Here is a 20,904-nt window from a genome sequence, read left to right as displayed (position 1 = left end):
TTTGGATAAGGATATTCACTGGGCTTCACTGTCTTCATTCTTTTCACTCTCTTAACATCACTCTCTCTAACCGGTGTGTTGGCTCAGTTGGTAGAGCGTCCGTTTCACAACCGGGAGGTCGGGGGTTCAAACCCCGGCCGCGTCAGACCAAAAGACGTTAAAAGATGGGAGTTGCTGCTACCCTGTTTGGCGTTCAACGATTAAAGGGATAGAGCCTAATCGATCTGGCGCTGCACATCGGCTGCCGGGGCCACGATCAATTGGGCAAGCAAATTTTCGGAGTATTTCATTTCATGTCTATTTCGAACAATAAATTATGGTTTTTTATATTTATTTCACGCTTATCCTTAAAGGGGGCAAGCGGTCACTACTTAAAAAAAGAAAGAAATGAGACCATAGAGAATAGCTCTATGATGAGACCATGGCCCATTTGTATAAAAGTTACTGTTATGGTAACTTCACCCTCCAATGGCAACGCTAATCACTAATCAATCAAAATCAAGGATTCCAGACAAGTTACTGTACCATAATGGTAACTTTATATGCAACGGGGCCCAAATCTCTATATAAAAAAGATTTAAGCTAGGTTCTGTCAGTCTATAATATGAAAATGACGTGATCCCTTCATGCCCTTACTCTTCTTGTCCCCCAAATGGGATCAATATTCGTGAACAAATAGAACGTGAGCAAATTACCATTTTAATGCTTTTATTAAAATCGAGTGTAATTTGAATACGCTAGTGAATTCGGACATTCTTTGTGATGGCTACCTTCACAAAACCGATATGTTGACTTTGTTTGAGTACATGACTGAGATTATGACGTCATCTTGTTTACTCTCTCTCCCCTTCTCTCTCTCTCTTGTATGTCCATAAAGCTGTTTGTTAGTTACAATTGACTTTAAGCACGACTGGTGACCATTTCTTTGCTTAATGAGATACTCAAACCACTGACTTACTACCTAAGAACATGTTCCAGTACGCATATAAAGTCGTGCGTAACTCTACGAACAGCTATATGAAACACCCCAAACTGGAAGTATATATAACATAGTTCTACTGATTATTTGGCGCATATTTTTCCAGATCAGTGATCAATCCAAATGCAATTATGTACTTTGGCACCGAGCTCTGTATTTGGGGAAATTTATTTTGATAATCAGCAAGCTATACGCCCAAGGATAGCAGCACAGGCCTTCCAATCTGTCCAATCTACAGACAATTCGGCTATTACTTGGCAAGGATCAGATTCGATGTCGTATTGCTCCTTGAAACTTTGCACCATGGGAGCCTGTAATGGAAGAATTCCCTTATCGATCCTTATAAATTTGATTTGCATCTGTGAAGTAATCGTGAACTCAACAGTATTCTCTCCATACGTCATTGAGTGTCCCATTGTACCTTTACCCGAAGGAAATACCACCTGCCAATGTGAACCTCCGAACATTGCAGTCACATCTCCCGATGTACTTGCAGAATTTCAACTCATTACTTGCCAACTGACACAAGATTTGATAAAGGAAACGAATCCAGATTCATTCTTTTTTCCTCGATCCAGGAAGGTGCACATTGACTGCACATGGAACAACTCTCTCAGTTATCACAACTTCTTGAAGAGTGTGGCAAAGGAAAGTGGTGATATCGTGGATGAAGTTGATACAATTGGCTATTACAATTGCTTTACGCCATTTACCATCACTGCCGTCACGTATATGGAGCTACCTCATCTGCAGAAATTGAGCTTCCATGACGAGAGTCTAGAGATCAGTTCTAATGCTTTTTTGCCACTTGAGAGGCTTGAGTTCCTATCACTGACCCACCTTCATTTAAATTATCTGCACTCCGAAGTCTTCAGAGGTCTGACACACCTTCGAGTACTCTCCCTCTGGGACAATGACCTCAGAGAACTCCCCGATGGAATCTTTCTTGATCTTCAGGATTTGCAGACCTTGTCAATAGTGAACAATAGCCTTGTGTACATTTCCCGTGATCTGTTAAAGCCACTTGAATTCTTAAACATGTTGTACCTGAATGGCAATAATATATCTTTTATACATAAAGATGCATTCAGGCCTCTCAGGTCTCTGGAAGAAGTGGATCTGTCGTACAATAATCTCGATGAGACGTTCCTGCTAAGCTTCATCGGGACTCGGAAGCTTTCACTTTCACACAATTCATTAACTACATTTACAAAGGATACTTTGGCAGGTGTCCGGGAATACACTGGCTCATTAGACTTGTCATATAACTTGATAACGTCCATTGCCGAAAAAGTGTTTCAGACAGATTTTTTTCTTTCTCCGCTTTTGTCAGTGCACCTTAATAACAACCGCCTCGAATCTCTGCCAAAGAATATCTTACGATGGGGAAGGAGGTTAACAGTAGTCGACTTCAGTTACAACTCTTTACAGACTCTCCCCAGTGGATTATTTGATATTCGGTCGAACCCTCTTGGCGAGCAGAGGCTTGCTGGAAATCAGTTGGTGATTAAGCTAAGTGGTAACCCTTTCACCTGCGACTGTCGTCTATCTTGGTTTCGTCTATACGATGGTCAGGATGTGTGGATAAGTGATCGTGATGACATCGAATGCTTTTCTCCACCAAACCTGCAAGGTTTATCTTTATTTTCAATAAACCCAAATAGGTTTGAGTGCCCTTTGCCAGAGTCGGTGTGTCCAAAACTTTGTAAATGCTACGAAACTGTGAGTATTCAAGGAATCGATCGTACAACTCACAAGATGATTTTTGTCGAATGCAAATATGCAAATTTATCTCGTATTCCCCTTGGTATGCCAATAGATACCACATCACTAGACTTTACAGGGAATACATTGAAAACTCTTCGTGAAACAATGCTGAATACTCTTTTTCCAAACTTAGAAGGCTTGACGTTTACAACGTGTAACATTGAGAAAATAGAAGGTGGGGCATTTAGGTCATTGAACTCAGTATTGTCATTAAAACTTGATGGAAATAATTTCAATGTCACAAAAGGGATATTCCGAGGATTGACACAGCTTAATACATTATATTTAAACCATAGTTCCATCAGAACAATCGCTGAAGGTGTCTTTCTGGATACGCCAAGTTTAACCCAGGTTTACCTTCACAGGAATCTTCTAACCGTTCTTCCTGCCTTCCATTCTCTCCCCAAAAGCCTCGAAATAATGAGCCTCCAGCATAACCCACTTGTTTGTAGTTGTAACCTGATTTCATATCAGGGGTTGACCAGGTACACTCCGGGGGTTGACGGTAACGCTACATGTAAGCAGAAGGGTAACGCATTCGTGACATTAGGACAGGTCAACTCAGCTTACTGCCGGAAGGACGGAATAAATCCAATCCACACCGTTCTCATATCACTCGGAGCAATAACCGGTGTCATCGCAGTGGTGTTCACGTGTTTTGTAATCTACAAAAAGAACGAAACACTGATCAAGCTAATGTTACTAGAATACTTTCCTGAAGACATATCGGAAGAAGACGCAAATAAACCCTTTGATGTATTCATATCGTACAGCCAACTTGACGATGAATTTGTGCTTCGTTACCTGGTGCCTCTATTGGAGAACGAAGAAGAGGCTTCCTATTCGATCTGCCTCCACCATCGTCATTTCATCCCAGGAGACACAATCGCAAACAATATTGTCAGCGCCGTGGCGCAAAGTCGTCGTGTCATCTTGGTATTGTCAAAAAACTTCCTGGAGAGTGACTGGTGCATGTATGAGTTCCGCATGGCCCATCTTCAAGCGTTGCATGATCGTCGTAACACGTTGCTCATCATCACTCTTGGAGATATCTGCGAAGGCAGCCTCGATCCGGACCTGAAGGCACACTTGAGAACTACAACCTATCTCGAGTCATCTGATTCAAAATTCAAATACAAACTCTTCTTAGCTCTTAAACGGAGGCGCTCAAAACGGTTAACATCAAACAATCAAATGGGACTAATTGATCTAGAAGGTAAATGATTCCCTTTGTCTCGCAGTGCTCATCATGTTTGTGAGTAGAGAGCAATATTAAGGAGGATACATGAACGTCTTTGTACTTTACATTCTATTCTTGTTGATGCTTATCTGAAATATCGTTAGGCCTACTTGACGTTTAATCGGTTGTCGTTTAAGGTTCTTTTAATCTTCATATAACTCTTCGGTATTACGAACGTGCATTAATTGCATCTTGAGAAGAGGCACGATAATAATAATATAAAAAAAAGAAAGTCGGAATAGAAAAAAATAATACTTGAATCCCTGATAAATTATGAAAGGTAAAGTTACGATCAAATATCAGTTCTTGATATATTTCAATGCATTGCTAATATAAATGTATATATATATATATATACATGTATATATATATAAATCATGTATGTAATTTGAAATGATGAAGTTATCTCAAGAAGCAGCATTCGGATATACATAATATAAATCTAAATCATTTAGATAGTTATGCATTTTTTCTCTGCAGCAATAGATTCACCTGAACTGCTACAATAAACACTTTTGAATTTTTCAAACTTTTGGCAACGCATTGAAATATATTAAGAAGTGATATTTGATCTGAATATAATCTTGAACTTGTATTTTGACAGCTTAATTGATCAAGTATTCAATTCTTTTCAACGTTATGTTCCATTTTTTAGGCAGTTAAGTCGTTTCCAAACCACCAAAATTCACTATACCTCCATGCCACAATCAAGTTATCAACCAATTTCAGGAGTTTTCATCAGTTTATTGACCTCTAAATAAATTTCAATGATCTTCATTCGTCCTTATTTCATAGTAAAATTATTGAACCCCAAGGTTTTCATTATGAATTTGCCGTCGAAGGTGATTTTATATATTATTCACCAATTAAATGTGAACATAAAGGGTAGAAATCTGGTCATTTCTTTTTGCCTTGAAGGGTGAATGTGCATTCTACGTGCTAATAATCTATGCAATTTTGCACCAAAATCGCCAACCTGCTGCGTTTTAAATTGGAGATACCATTACAGGGGCGGATCCGGCCTTCGCCAATTAAGGGGGGGGGCGGCGGAAATTTTTTTCGGCCACATTTTCCCGATCGGCCGCTCGAAATTGATTTTTGTTTGTTTCTTTGAAGGGGTAGTCCTCATAGTCACTTTTAAGCTTTATTCTTATAAATCAACATATATATAATAATCTCGTAAGCCTTATTTAAATAGTGCGAGCGCAAAGCGCGAGCTATTTTTTTTATTTCAAGTATTTTGTCCTATAATATAAGTATTCTGGGCAATATTTGTGATCCTAAACCATGTGTATCCTAAATAATTACTGCGAGCGCGAAGCGCGAGCAGAAATTCTTTATACACGTTTTGATCTGACCCAAAACGGTTTGTTAACGACTTTGCAGTTAGCCATGGAAACCTTACAGATTTCAACAATCAAACAATGCGAGCGCGAAACGCGAGCTTAAAATTTTGACATTTTTACCTAAAGAATGGAAATCCTAAGTACTTTTTGTAATCGTGATAAGGATAAGTATATAACTAAACAATTGATGCGAGCGTGAAGCTCGAGCGTAAAAATACGATGTTTATACCTAAAAATGGGACACTCTATTCATGTTTTGGAAATCATGAAAATGTTGAGTAATTGGAAATCTTTCTACATTAATAATGCGAGCGCAAAACGCGAATATATTTTTTTTGATTTATAGGATAATGATTTAAACAGAAAACAAGCTGCCTATCTAAAAAAAACATGCGCGATCTAGAATCTGGGCTTTCTAAATAACTTTTTTATTATGAAAGTCAATAAAGCGAGCGCGAAGCGCGAGCTTAAAATATTTGATATTCCGATCTGAAAAGGGTCTCAAGCACTTTGAAGGAAAATTGTGAGGTGGATATGGATCAGTTAAAAAAGCTGATATGTTTCAATATTATTCCTTTGAGTTTTGAAATAGGACTGGGACATTCTAAGAACATTATGTCATATGAAAATGATGACTTCCTATTATCCTTCCTAAGCGCGAGATGAAACTTGTCGATATTCCATTCTGAAAAAAGGACAGTTTGATTATTAAATTAATATCTTATTTATTAATCTAATAAGCCTAATGAGAGCGTGAAATCTGTTAATACAATGGCTTGAAAACTGGACATTTAAAGCACTTTTAATTATGAATAAGATGCATGAGTTAATATATTTTCAACAATCAATACGAGCGGAAATCGCAAGCCGAAATTTTTGATAAACTGTCATGAAATTGATATTTTAAGTAGTTTGTTATAGAATTAATATTGAGATATACATAACTCACCAATCAAAATGCAAGCGTGCAGCGCTAGCTGATGCGTTTTGACAATGTGACCTGAATAGGGATATTTTGAGAACTTTATGGAAAACAGGAAAATAATAGGTGCTTGACACATTAAATTTTGCGATCACGCAGCGCGAGCAGAAAATTTTAATATTTAGACCATAAAACAGGAATTTTTACAGAGCACTTTTTAAAAATCAATTTGTAAATCAAACAAAATGATGAAAGTTCGATTTCCAAGCTGTAATATGCTTTGTATATTGACTTCAAAATTTGTTAATTTAAGCTCCATATTGAGCAAGATATGTAAATCACCTTAAAGGCAATGCGAGCGCGAAGCGCCAGTGAAAATTTTATGTAGTGAGTTGAAATATTTTAAAAATGATTTTCCAAGTCTTCCCCTCATCTTATTTTATTCACTCGTCTTCCTCCTCTTATGTTTCCCCTTCTTTTTTCTCCTCTCTTTTCCCCTTCTTTTTTTTCTTTCTTTCCCCCTTTTTTTTCATTTTTTTCTGGATCCGCCTATGCCATTATACAGTATATAAAAATGTAACTTACTTTTGACCTTGAATTTTATAAGTGACTGTGCGTTCTGGGTGCTTTATTTTATTCTATTTTATTTTCCTGTAAGAATCTTTGCATTTGATACCAAGATCACAAACCTGCGATAGTTGGTCTCGAAGATACCCTAATATAGTATACAAAAAGGTCATTTACTATTGACCTTGAATTTTATGGGTGAATGTGCATTGTAAGTGCTTAATCTTTGCACTTTGACACCAAGATCAACAACCTGCAATACCTTTTGTCGGAGTTACCAGAATTATAAATTATATAAAAAGGTCATTGACCTCTGACCTTGAAAAAAAAATTATGTTCCCAGCCCATATTCCTCCCGATTACACTTCGTAATTCCGAAGATTCGTAATTCCTAAGGTTCGTTATTTCGAAGGTTGGTAATTCCGAAACACGTAAATTGCCTATACCTCGATGTTCCTTAATCCAAAAACGAAAAAGGGTTCGTTAATCCGAACATATGTGGCGTTATTCCGAAGGTTTGTTATTCCGAAAGTTCATCAGTCCGAGAACGAAATAAGGTTCGTTATTCCGCAGGTTTGTTAGTCCGAAAACGAAATAAGGTTCGTTAATCCGAAAACGAAGTAAGGTTCGTTGTTCCGAAGGTTCGTTAATCCGAAAACGAAATAAGGTTCGTTGTTCCAAGGTTTATTAATCCGAAAACAAAATAAGGTTCTTTATTCCGAAGGTTCGTTAATCCGAAAAATGAAATAATCGGTGACGAAGCCGGGAAAACCGGAAGGGTGAGCGTGGTGGGGGGGGGGGGAGAAACACCGTTGCTGTTAATTTGTTATGAAGATGGGAATGCAAAAAGAAGGGCGGCGGAGCAAAGCCTTTTAGAAGTGATTTTTTATTCTGGTAAAAATTTTCGCGAGAGAGTGTAACGAGCGAGCGGTTTTGAAAAATTTGCAAAGCTGATGTTGTAAAACTCGTTTTGGGGGTTAATTATTGTTATAAGGGCATCCTTGGGCGGTGTTGCGAGCGTGAATCGCAAGCTCAAACCTTTGGACATTTGAATAAGAAATGAAAATGAAACATTGTGAGCAGTTTTTTGTTCAATCATTAAAAAGATGTGCATCTAACTGAAGAATTATCACGAGCGCAAAGTGCGAGCTGAAATAAAAGGACTGCGTTTAGTGACTCATGAATAGGATACATCATGTAATGCGAGTGCGAAGCGAGCTAAAAAAAATATTACAGCCTGAAAAAAATGAACATTCTAAGCCTTTTTACAACCAGAAACGGTCAGTACCTTACCAAAAGAAAATCTTTCGCATATGTCGGACCCAAATTATTTAATGCACTTCCTTCAAATTTACAAGTTTGTACCTCCTTGTTAGTTTTTAAAAAATTATGCAAAGCCTTTCATACGAATTGATAAAGAGCGAAATGATATTCCATTGATTTACAATGCTATGTATGTTTAAATTGTCACTTCCCACTCTATATTTTGGTGTTAATTGTTTCTGATGTTGGATATTTTGTATTTTGTATTTTTGATGTTGTTTGTTGTTGTTGTTGTTCATAGTTATCTTGACATGTATTTTAAACTGCAGGGCGCCTTTGTAAAGCAGTTTTAAGAACTGAACAGGCCTACCCTGCAGTATAAAATAAATAAAACAAAATAAATAATAATAAATAATAAATAATAAACTATAACTAATAACAATAACCAAAAAGCAAATGGGGTTTTCTAATCTAAAATGTATATTTTAAATAGGATATTTCATTTCGAAAAACGGCACATTTCATTTTGGAAAAAAAAACAAGGGAATTTCCAATTTTGGAAAAATAGTATATCGTTCCTACGGGGATTCTTGGGGGGATGCAAGTGCCCCCTGCCCCCCCCCCCCCCCAACTTTTACCGCCCCTGTGGGAAAGGTCTGATCTACCGTTACCATTGGCGTTTACGTACGCATAATTCTCTCAAAGGGATGAGCATAGGCTTATGAGACTAGTTCATGTTTTTTTATCTTATTGCTAGACCTGAAAATGTTTGTTTTATTGTTCATTTTATTTATCCGGTTTAAACATAAATAAATGTGCATGATACAAAAGTAAAAGGACCAAACTGAACATGTTTACAATAAGCACAACTTAAAAAAAACAGACTATACTGAACATCAAACAAATACAATATAAATGCATTCAACGAGAAAACTACTATTAACATGTTAACGAAAACCAGTATAAGAGCATAATTATTATAGAAGTTATCAAATCAAATATCGATAGGGGAGTGTTGATGTATTTTGAAATTGTTTTGTCAAAGTTCAAAATGTCTACTTAAAGATCCATTCTTGATTAAAGGTTCACCACTTATAAACGCGAGTAACTTGCATCAGAATAGGTGTGATAAAGACCCCTTTTTTGGCTGGGTCGGGGCAAAAAACGCGGCAGCCATCCTAGCCAGCTTTTCGGAATGAGGGGGGGCACACTTATTTCACATTGAATGTATATGTGTATGCATATGTACAGATGTGGATCGAGCTTTCGCCAATAAGGGGGGGGGGGGGTCATTTACATTTTCCCCGTTCGGCTGCTCAAAGCTGATTTTTTTTCTTTGAAGGGGTAGTCTGAACAGTGACTTCCTAGTTTTATTTTTTATAAACAAGTTAATTGTATCTCATAATCCTTGATTGTATAACGCAAACGCAAGAAGCGAGCTAAATTTTATAGAAAATTTAGGAATTTTGTCCTAATAAAATGAAAATTCTGAGCAATGTTTGTGATTATGAACAAGACGCGTATGGAACTAGCTAATTACGAAGTGCGAGCTGAAATTTTTGATAAACTGTCATACATACCGTGTTTACACTTGATCGGCTTTTGGTTCAGCACCAAAAGCCGATGCAGAATCGGCTTTTGGTTTGCGTTTACACGTTGTTACAGCTCGCGGTTCAGAACCGCGAGCCGATGCAAAAACCTGAAATGATATACGCACACCAACAATATACGTCATAATAAAGACAACGCTGGATCAGTGCGCTTACAATTACGTCACAATGGTAAAGTAAATGAAATGCGCACAAGTTGCCGATGCAGAGTCGGCTTTCTGTTTACACGTAGTAAAAAAGCCGATTCTGCATCGGCTCGCGGTTCTGAACCTACTACTTTGGTGGTGCTAATCGCCGGTTCTGAACCGCGAGCCGATGCAAGTTACTCGCGTTTACACGCTATGAAAAAGCCGATGCTGCATCGGCTCGCGGTTCAGAACCGCGAGCCGATTAAGTGTTAAAAATAATACTTTATATTAAAAATACTTTGTATTAAAAATAATACTTTGTAAAAAACAATACAATTCATAAGCACTTCACTCGCCAGGCGAGTTCCTTTCATTTACCTCTGAATAGAACATCGTTTGCACAGAAGATATTTGTTTTTACTGGTCCAAAATTATGGAATTCTTTTTCAAAGGATATTATACAATGTAATTCAATACAAAATTTCAAAGGAAAACTTAAAAAATATCTTCTGAATTCATATTAGATTATCGTTTTTTCCCGAAGTAATGTAATTCAGAACTTAATATGTAAATGTGTTTATTAATTTCTCTTTGTATATATGTTTAATCGTTTTATGATTTCTGTATACAGTGTATACTGAATCATTTATTTTTATTATTATTATTTTTTTTTTTTTTTTTTTTTTTTTATTCATTATATATATATATATATATTGTTTATTTCTTTATTTCATCTTATTTTTTTATTCATAAAATTTACTTATAAAAGGGGGCCTTCACCCTACAAGCTCTGCTTTTTAGTTGGTCTCCTTCCCTTTCGATTTCATGGTATTATTATTAAAATGATTTAAATGTTATATTTTGTAAATATGTACATTGAACTATCATTGTATATGTAAAAAGATTGAAAGATAAAATAAATTAATTGAATTGAAGTGTAAACACGGTAACAGAGGGATTTTAAGTAGTTTTTTAGAATTCATATAGAAGTAAGCTTATACATATACTAATGAAAATGCGAGCACGCAGCGCCAGCTGATAGGTTTTGACGATCAGACCTGAAAAGGAATATTTTAAGAACTTCATCAGTTCATGGAATACATGAATAGAACGAACCATATTTCATTTTCGGATTAACGAACCTCATTTCCTTTTCGGACTAACGAACCTTCGGAATTACGAACCTTATTTCGTTTTCAGACTAACGAACCTTCGGAATAACGAACCTTCGGAATATTCGAACCTTCGGTTTAACGAAGCGTCGAAATTACAAATGTACATTTTTTTTTTTGGGGGGGGGTAAATGTTGACACCTAATACCTACTGATATCAATTGAAAAAAATTCCATTGATTTTATCACAAATGGTTACTATTTACGGGAAACTAGTCTTACTAGTCTTACATGGTAATCTTCAATTCACCCTATATACCCCCTATGACCTGGCGGTGCCCCAGCCTGTTTGGTATCGGGGAGATTTCATGCGGTCTCCTACGGAACATTTTGAAAACACCTTACATGTTTTTGACATTAAAAATAAAATCATTTTCCCATGATTGATGGTCGGAGGCTCAAGTTGCACCACAGGGGGAACAAGAACCAAGACCTAACTTGACTGGATAACATTTACTTTCCAATTCTTGATATGAAATGACATAATGATAACCCATTCGTGTACCCGGCAGCTGAGCAGCGCCAGACCGACTTTACTCCATCCCTCAAATCGTTGAACACCAAACAGGTAGGCAGCAAATCATATATAGTACCGTGTCTTACGGGACAAAACAATATTTTTTTTTTAAATAGAGAGAAAAATTACAAAAGTAGCTGGAATAGGATAGCATCAATACGCCTTCGATATTTCCTATATGGTAGACAACTTGTTATTCTCTCAATCATTTCACCATTTAAAGTATTGACACAGCTTCCATGTAATTCATGTATTTGCTTTCTTACCGCTGAACAAGGACGCCACTATGTTTGAAAGCCATCTCCCTAACAATAAATGTGAAGATAATGCAAACAAAAATCTAGAATTCTTTAAAAAGCCAGTTCTGCTCGCATACGGTTGGGAATCCCCTTTTTTCTGAAATGAGTTGCAAAGTACATAATGAAAGGTAATTTCTCGATTCTCTTCAAAACAGCTCAACCGAGTGAATACTCTTGCTGCATGTGTAGTCTCCCATTTTAAAACGGTGAATTTATTTCTGTTTTACATGTTTTTGGTTTTTTGATTTTCTTTTTATTTAACCCCTTCCTTACGGATCTTTATTTTAATAAATCCCAAGATAATCATACAAAATTAATTATATCCCTCTGAATAGCCCTAGTAGATACTCAACAATGACACATAGAAAAAAAAGATCTCTCCGTATACCACAATATGAACAACAAAATGAGAAGATAGAGAGTAAAATACGTTCAAATGTCTTTAGTTCTTTATTAAATCAAAGTTCGTTGAAATCTTGAAATCACCGAGTATTGACATCACAGAGTAAATGTCACACTTGACATGCTTGAACTGAAGGTCGGGCGAGAGCTTACGGTAAGTACATGTCCACCAAAATAAAATCAGAACTAAAGGACAAGTCCACCCCCCCCCCCCTCCCCCCCAAAAAAAAATCGTTGATTTGAATAAAAAGAGCGAAATCCAAGAAGCATAACACCGAAAAAATCATCAAAATCCGATGTAAAATAATAAAGTTATGACATTTTAAAGTTTCGCCTAATTTTACAAAACAATTACATTCGCATCCTGGTCGGTATGCAAATGAGGAGACTGATGAGGTCATCCAAATATTTCTTTTACATTTTATCATATGAAATATTCTGATTTTCTCCTCATTGTCAAGTGAAACAACGATTTATTAATCCCTGAACATGTGGAATTGGCATCGTTTGATACTAAATATTTCAGTCAAGTTGGTCCTTATTGTCAAATCTGTAAAAAAAATATGAAATATTGTATAATACAAACAATAAAAAACAAAATAAATAGTGAAATAGACGGGCCAATCAAAGACGGAAAACGCGAACATGTACCCCAACCAATAATATTATAGTACCATTCCCAAACCACGCCCGATGCATGACTTTTCGGGCTCAAAATGGGCGGAGCTTGAGACCCTGCAAAAAATGTGACTTTGGAACGCACACTTCCACATGTTACGATGATGAATTCTTGCATGTACCAAACTTCGTATACATCCAATTGTATTGCAAATTACTTTGCCCAAACAATATAATGCCCGTCAATAACCAGACCAATTGAGTTTCCGCATTGACCTCTCCCATTCAATTATAACATAAGACCAAGCAATCACAAACTCAAACATCCCATGGGCTTTACCGTATTAACGCCCTCCTGATATTATTTTAATCCTTTCCATATTTTCTTCCATTTTAATATTCCATTTTATAAAAAATGCGATCTGCTACATGAATAAGACACAAACATTCATAATATTATTATTCATGACAAACTCTTTAGATATTGAGACACATTCATAGGCTTGTGAAAACAGATTAAGCAATACAATAAAGAAATCAAAGCATGAAAAATCAAATCATTAAAGTTGTAGTTTATGATATTTAATGAGCACACGTACGCTAGAAATTGGAGGGGCACTCTTTCTGAATACATTCGTCCTGTATTCGCATGTATATGTATGTTAATTGAAACATTGCCACAACCATTGACACTTTCAAGGCATGATTAAAAGTAGATTAGTTGAATGGAAATCTGACCAAAATACTATTTTCACAGCTAGCATAAAACAAATGTAAGCTAATGATTATAAAAACAGTAGGGGAGGAAGGCGGGGTAAGTTGAGCCTATGGGTAAGTTGAGCCACCACCCCATGCAAATTTTGAATGACTCGGGCATTGTGGTGGTGCCATATATTGATGGCCCATTGCATAACCCCTAACCCTACCACATTGTTTACAACATTGACACGAAAAGTATTTTTTCAGAGAAAAATACAAATTTTAGTAAAAAACACTTAAAAAGTTTTAAATAGATAAGTGCATTTAACCCACATGCATCTTTAAATGTAATAAGGAAAAAGATGAAAATATTGTTAGTCAAGGTAAGTATCCTCATTCTTGTCATAGTCTTTTACATGATGGGTGCATAAAAAAATGTGTGGATGTGAAGATATCCCATAAAGTTCGGACTGAGGTAGGTTGAGCCAGCCAACATGGGGCAAGTTGAGCCATGGTAATTCATATGGTTATGTTTATACAAAGCAAACCTTAAAAGGCAATTGATATGCAGGTAGGAGGGGCCAAATTAACAAGACAGTTGTTTTACTTTTAGAGGATGTTAGCATTTATAGAAAAATTAACAAGTGAAAAGACTTTCACGCTGGTTCTTGCCCCATAGATTTTGTTCATAGTTTTTGTGGCTCTACTTACCCCCAGAAAGTGGCTCAACTTACCCCATTGGTGGGGTAAGTTGAGCTATTTGACATCTTTTGTTTCAAAGGTGGCAAAACCTTTCAGTGTGGGGGAAGAAAGTTTTATGTAGGTAAAAAAAATGCTTCCCAAGAATTAAATTTTAAGGCAAGGTAGTTCTTTCTACAAGATTATTAGTCATATCAGTCCTAACATGCAAAAAGAAAAAAAAAAGGGGAAAAAATGGCTCATCTTACCCTGCTTTCCCCTACTAAGCATTAAAATATATGGTCTTGGGGTCTTTATACAATTTAATTTTTTTATTTTTTTTTTTACATTTAACAAATATATTATTTTTCATGTTATCAAAATGTTTCATGTTATCAAATGTTTTATTTTCCATCGTGAAAACGTTATTAAATATTTTTAAAAAGCATAGAGTTTAGATTTTTACAAAGATATGTGAACATGTTAGACATAACATTATGAAAATGTTGCATGAGGAATATCCAAATACCCAAAACAAAATATTCTCGTCGTACTATCCAATACAGAGGTGCATCTCATTATAATACTCTTCCTCATCACATGAAATTATTGGAAATATGGATGCATCAAATAAAGGCCTTGAAACATTTGATGATCCACAGCATTTATATTGCGCCATATATCTGTTAAAAACATTCACATTTTCAAGACTTTTTGTAACTTTTAGTTCAGATCCCCAATTCTTACTTTTTTATTTTGTGTATATATTTTAAATATGTTTCTTCTTAACTTCTTCACATTTTGTTAATGTCTTCTTCGTAAATCAACTATTCCTGCTTTCCTGCTTTAGTTTGTAAGAGACCCCTCTGTAAAACAGCATCGATATGTTATCAACGCTGAGTAGGGCAATCCCTCCGTCTTTTTACTGATCATATCTTTGTTATTGTAAATATATATATATCATTGTTATTATTTTTGATTGACGGAAAATGAATACAATACAATACAGTACAAAACAATCATGTTACATTAATTTTTGTTATAAAAGCGTACAAAACGGGATGTGAAAAAAAAAACATTTCGGAGACGTTTTAGAAACGATAGAACAGCACTAAGTGCTAGCTAGATTTAAAGGGGAAGATAAAAGAAACAGATATAGTATATTTTAATTAAATCTTACAATAAATGAAACAGTTATGAATTCTAAACAAATGTACCCCAAATTGAAATCTCTCTGGGGAATTCAAATTGCCCACGTACCGGATGCCATTGATGTAGGGGAAAGTCGTCTCTTCCATCGCAATGATTCCTCCAATACGCACGGCCATAAGGTACTCTTTTACCAATGTTTTACCTTTATTTATGGCCTCTTTCGGACAAAGTCTTATTCTATATATGGAAAACGTATTTTGTTTTTAAAGATCAAGCATTTGACCGGGGTATCATTGAGCCTTATTTTATTTCATGACGAACTGAATGAAACCTCAGAAAATTGAACAAGAAACGACCTGTCGTGAACTGACTTTCAGAATAACCTACTCTTCAGACAAAAAACCAGAGACAAAATGTTTGCATACATGACCTGTAACCATGGACGGATTTAGATAACAGTCTCATACAGCATGAATGCATTTAGATACAAAGTAAATATTAAATTCTTACATACCAACACCTCTTAAACGCTGCATTAAGTATCACCAATGTTGTTTATAATATAGATCCGTGAAAGAGACGAAGTCACTTAGCATGTAGATCAACTAGTTTCATATCATGTGATGTTCTTCGTCTTAAACGTCCTCGTTTAAGAGCTAAGAAGAGTTTGTATTTGAATTTTGAATCAGATGACTCAAGATAGGTTGTAGTTTTTACGTGTGCCTTCAGGTCCGGATCGAGGCTGTCTTCGCAGATATCTCCAAGAGTGATGATGAGCAACGTGTTACGACGATCCTGCAACGCTTGAAGATGAGCCATGCGGAACTCATACATGCACCAGTCACTCTCAAGGAAGTTTTTGGACAATACCAAGATGACACGACGACTTTGCGCCACGGCGCTGACAATATTGTTTGCGATTGTGTCTCCTGGGATGAAATGACGATGGTGGAGGCATATCGAATAGGAAGCCTCTTCTTCGTTCTCCAATAGAGGCACCAGGTAACGAAGCACAAATTCATCGTCAAGTTGGCTGTAAGATATGAATACATCAAAGGGTTTATTTGCATCCTCCTCCGACAGGTCTTCAGGAAAGTATTCTAATAACATGAGCTTGATCAGTGTTTCGTTCTTTTTGTAGATTACAAAGCAAATGAACACCACTGAGATGACACCGGTTATAGCTCCAAGTGATATGAGCACGGTGTGGATTGGATTTATCCCGCCCTTCGTACAGTAAGATGGGTTGACCTGTCCTAATATCACGAATGCGTTACCCTTCTGCTTACATGTAGCGTTACCGACAACACCGGGAGTGTACCTGGTCAACCCCTGATATGGAATCAAGTTACAGCTACAAACAAGTGGGTTATGCTGGAGGCTCATTATTTCGAGGCTTTTGGGGAGAGAATGTGAGGCAGGAAGAACGGTTAGGAGATTCCCGTGAAGGTAAACCTGGGTTAAACTTGGCGTATCCAGAAAGACCCCTTCAGCGATTGTTCTGATGGAACTATTGTTTAAATATAATGTATTAAGCTGTGTCAATCCTTGGAATATCCCTTTTGTGACATTGAAATTGTTTCCATCAAGTTTTAATGACAATACTGAGTTCAATGTCCTAAATGCCCCACTTTCTATTTTCTCAATGTTACACATCGAAAACGTCAAGTTTTTTAACATTGACAAACGAGTATTCAGCATTGTTTCACGAAGAGTTTTCAACTTATTTCCTGTAAACTCTAATGATGAGGTATTAATTGGTATACCAAGGGGTATATGAGAAAAATTTGCATATTTGCATTCGACAAAAATCATTTTGTGTGGTGTACGATCGATTCCTTGAATACTCACAGTTTCGTAACATTTACATGGTTTTGGACACGCCGAATCCGGCAAAGGGCACTCGAACTGATTTGGATTTACTGAAAATAAAGATAATCCTTGCAGTTTCGGTGGAGAAAAGCACTCGATGTCATCATGATCACTTATCCATACATCCTGACCGTCGTATAGACGAAACCAAGATAGACGGCAGTCGCAGGAGAAAGGGTTACCACTTAGTTTCACCACCAACTGATTTCCAGCCAGTCTCAGCTTGCCAAGAGGGTTCGACCGAATATCAAATAATCCGTTGGGGAGAGTCTCTAAAGAGTTGTAACTTAAGTCGACTACTGTTAACCTCCTTCCCCATCGTAAGATATTCTTTGGCAATGATTCGAGACGGTTGTTATTAAGGTTCACTGACAAAAGCGGTGAAAGTAAATAATCCGTATGAAACACCTTTTCGGTAATGGACGTTATAAAGTTATATGACAAGTCTAATGAGACAGTGTGTCCCCGGCCACCTACAATAGTATCCTCTGAAAATTTAGTCAGTGAATTGTGTGAAAGGGAAAGCTTCCTAGTCGAAAGGAAGCTTAGTCGCAACTCTCCATCCAGATTGTTAAACGACAGATCAACTTCTTCAAGAGACCTTAAAGGCCTAAACGCATCGGGGTGTATTGAGGAAATGTTGTTGTTATTCAGAAACAACCTGTTTAAAAATTCAAGGGGTCTCAGCAGGTTACGAGAAATGTGCACAATGTTATTGCTCATGAGGGACAGATCCTGCAAGTCCTGAAGGTCATTAAAGATCCCATCAGGGAGTTCTCTAAGGTTATTGTCCCAGAGACTTAGTTGCCGAAGATGTGTCAAACCTCTAAACACTTCCGGGTGAAGTGACTTCAAATCAAGATGAATCAGTGAAAGTACCTCAAGGTTCGTGATTGGAGAAAAGGCATAAGGCCTGATCGTTACATCCTCGAAAAAGAAGTTTAATTTCTGCAGACCCGGTAAATGTTCATATGTGTCTGCCGTCAGGGCAAATGGTGCAAAACAATTGATATCGCCAACGGCTTGAACTTCCTCCGCAATGTCGCCACTTTCCTTTTCCACACTCTTTAAGAGGTCGTGATAACTGAGAGAGTTGTTCCAGGAGCAGTCAACGTATACCTTCCTGGATCGTGGAAAACAGAATGCGTTTGGATTTGTTTCGCTGATCAAATCCTGTGTCAGTTTGCAACTGACGTAATCGAATTCTGGAAGCAAGTCGGCAGATGTAACTGTGATGTTTGGAGGGTCACACTGGCAAAATGAATTCCCTTCCGGTAGAGGTACAATTGGACAGTCGATAACGTATGGAGTGAATACCGTTGAGTTCACGAGTGCTTCACACAAGCATAGCAACATATTGAACAGCATCGATAAGAACTTTATTTCCACGTAGACTCTCATCATGACAAATGTTTTCGACAGCAGGATGGGATTCTGCTTATGATATTCAACTAAACTGAAATATAATCAAATCTAGATCCAATCCAAAAGAGGCTGACATATAATAGAATAAGTCTGCAAAGTTATTGCTCAAGAACCTCTGGCCATTTTCTACAATAATCCGATAAAATGTGTTTTCGTAAAATGCAGCTTTGCCTCAGTCCGTGTTGATCGCATGTATGTATTCTTTCTGACAAATGGAAATAGAAGTCAGAAGTTTATTGAACTGGTTGACAAAATTAATGCCCTCACGATATGCCAGCTGGTAGTCTCGCTTAACCTCTTCCTTTCTCGTTAAACCAATGGTGATTCATTCTCTTCAATCATTGTAAAACAATCCACGATTCTTATAAATGAAATATGATAACATGATAAGTCCAAATGTCTGCACTTCCTTGGTAACAGGCCAACTATTTCCATGATTTCAGGAGTGACAACTAGAAGCTCGTTTCATCGACGTTTGCAGCTATCATAACTTCACAATTCGGGCCACTACCATGTAAACATTGGTTTTGATTGGCTGCTTAGCCCTGTTACCATGGTAGATGTTATCATGTCAAAGTTAACACAATTGCCCATGTTTTTTATGAAACGGGCACCAGGACGCGATCATCTCCGTCAGACAGAGAGAGTGGTGAGGAACACTTCCCGATATTGGTGACGCGTAAGGTGAAGGTCATGAGCAGAAAGTGTGTTCACACTGGCCGATGAAAAAAAAAATTGGAATGTATCAACTTCATAATGTATTTTTGTTATTTCTGTTTAAACAGTGTAACAAAAGTTATGCCTGGCTTGGTTTTTTGGTGGAGGGCCGTCAATGCTTTGACAAATAATTTTCTGTTTACAATTTCTTTCTTTACCTGCATCAGTTATTAAATTTGATAAATATGCGACGTGATTGTTATTTTTTTATTATATTTTGTTTTTGCTTATATGATTATGAATGCTTGATTTCGATCCATGTTTTGCGTCAACAAATGACTTTCATTCGATGTTATTGAAGGGACTTTGGCCTTCCAACACATTTGGTTTATGGTACGTGCCTATTATTATCAGCAATTGGAACACTATTTCTTGTCAATGTAAATATTGTTTTGAAATACAAAGCAAACAAACAAACGTTGGCAATAGTGAACGATAAAGTTGAATCTTCCCCTTGACCATGTAATGTATGTACAGTCATAAACATTTACGCGAAGAAAGATACTGGTACGCTCCAGGGTCTCCAAATTTATCGGATTCAATTTCCTTCATCAAAACAGGAATTTGCTCCATTTGGCATGTTCATGCGTCGGGTGTTTGATATAAAGACAGTTTAGACACCGGGAAACTAATTTTTTTTTTCCATGAAGACGTCTTGCGTTCTGATATAAAGGAAATTGAGTGATCTCTGATATCCTCTGCACGGTTGTACTTCCTCTCCAAATGCTATACATGTTAGCCTTGTTGTTGTTGTTGTTGTTGGTGGTGGTGGTGTAAGAGTTCTGTAAATCGGACACGGATCCAGATTTAAACTTTTACGGGTTGCGAATTTGTCAGACAAAAAAATTGTCATTTCGTCTCCCAAAAATCTTGAAAAGTGAAAAAAGTAAATGAAAATTAATATTTTTTTTTTTTTAATGTGCACAATGAAGGCATCATGGGATGTTCCCGTACCGGCTTCTGGAACCCCCTCTATCCGCGCTTGGTAAAGTTCCAAAACGCTATTAACCCTCAAATCCAATCATGTTTATTGGAAAGGTCACACTGAATTAACCTCGAAGCAATGCATAGACTGCCAGGCATAAGTTAACACTCTTATGCCCATGTCCCACCGAAAGGACTAAAACCGAAGACCCATCAACATGTTTGTGTTATTTTGAATACGTAGTATATGTCCAAGGCACTCAGCCCCAACCGTCCCTCTGTGATTGTAGAATAACGTCGAGGATGGGTGGGGCGGGGTGTCCCATCTTATTAGGTCTTGCAATCAAACCTGGATCATATCATTTTCGATAGCCATGGCCCTTTTTTCTGAATCAAGATACACGTGTCATGTGTATGTTGGTATAATTATGTGGATCATTCCCTAGGTGGTCTCACATCCTGCTATTCAAATAGCAATGTTTTGTCTGACTTTCATGTTATCATCATTACCAATTTTCATTACTTTGAGATTTCTAAAGAATTAATTTTGTGTGTGTGAGAAAAGGTGTGCGAGGGTGAGTGGGTGGGTGTGTGTGTGAATGTGAGT

At 37.0% G+C, this 20,904-nt stretch overlaps 2 protein-coding genes across 2 annotated transcripts; one reads left to right on the top strand and one right to left on the bottom strand.

Moving 5' to 3' along the window:
* The first annotated feature begins 1,016 nt into the window (after positions 1 to 1,016).
* LOC129274395 (protein toll-like) lies at positions 1,017 to 8,422 on the top strand. The gene has a single exon (XM_054911209.2). It carries the CDS (start codon positions 1,103 to 1,105, stop codon positions 3,968 to 3,970), a length of 2,868 nt encoding a protein of 955 aa, XP_054767184.2. The 5' UTR covers positions 1,017 to 1,102; the 3' UTR covers positions 3,971 to 8,422.
* A 7,097-nt stretch (positions 8,423 to 15,519) lies between these two features.
* LOC129274396 (protein toll-like) lies at positions 15,520 to 18,698 on the bottom strand. The gene has a single exon (XM_064108738.1). The coding sequence runs from the start codon at positions 18,633 to 18,635 to the stop codon at positions 15,945 to 15,947; it is 2,691 nt and encodes an 896-aa protein (XP_063964808.1). The 5' UTR covers positions 18,636 to 18,698; the 3' UTR covers positions 15,520 to 15,944.
* Between the last annotated feature and the right edge of the window lie 2,206 nt (positions 18,699 to 20,904).

This window comes from Lytechinus pictus, chromosome 13, assembly GCF_037042905.1.
Source record: "Lytechinus pictus isolate F3 Inbred chromosome 13, Lp3.0, whole genome shotgun sequence".
NCBI classification, from domain to species: Eukaryota; Metazoa; Echinodermata; class Echinoidea; order Temnopleuroida; family Toxopneustidae; genus Lytechinus; species Lytechinus pictus.
The sequence above is the reverse complement of the archived record's forward strand: the minus strand, read 5'-3'. Positions and strand labels throughout refer to the sequence as shown.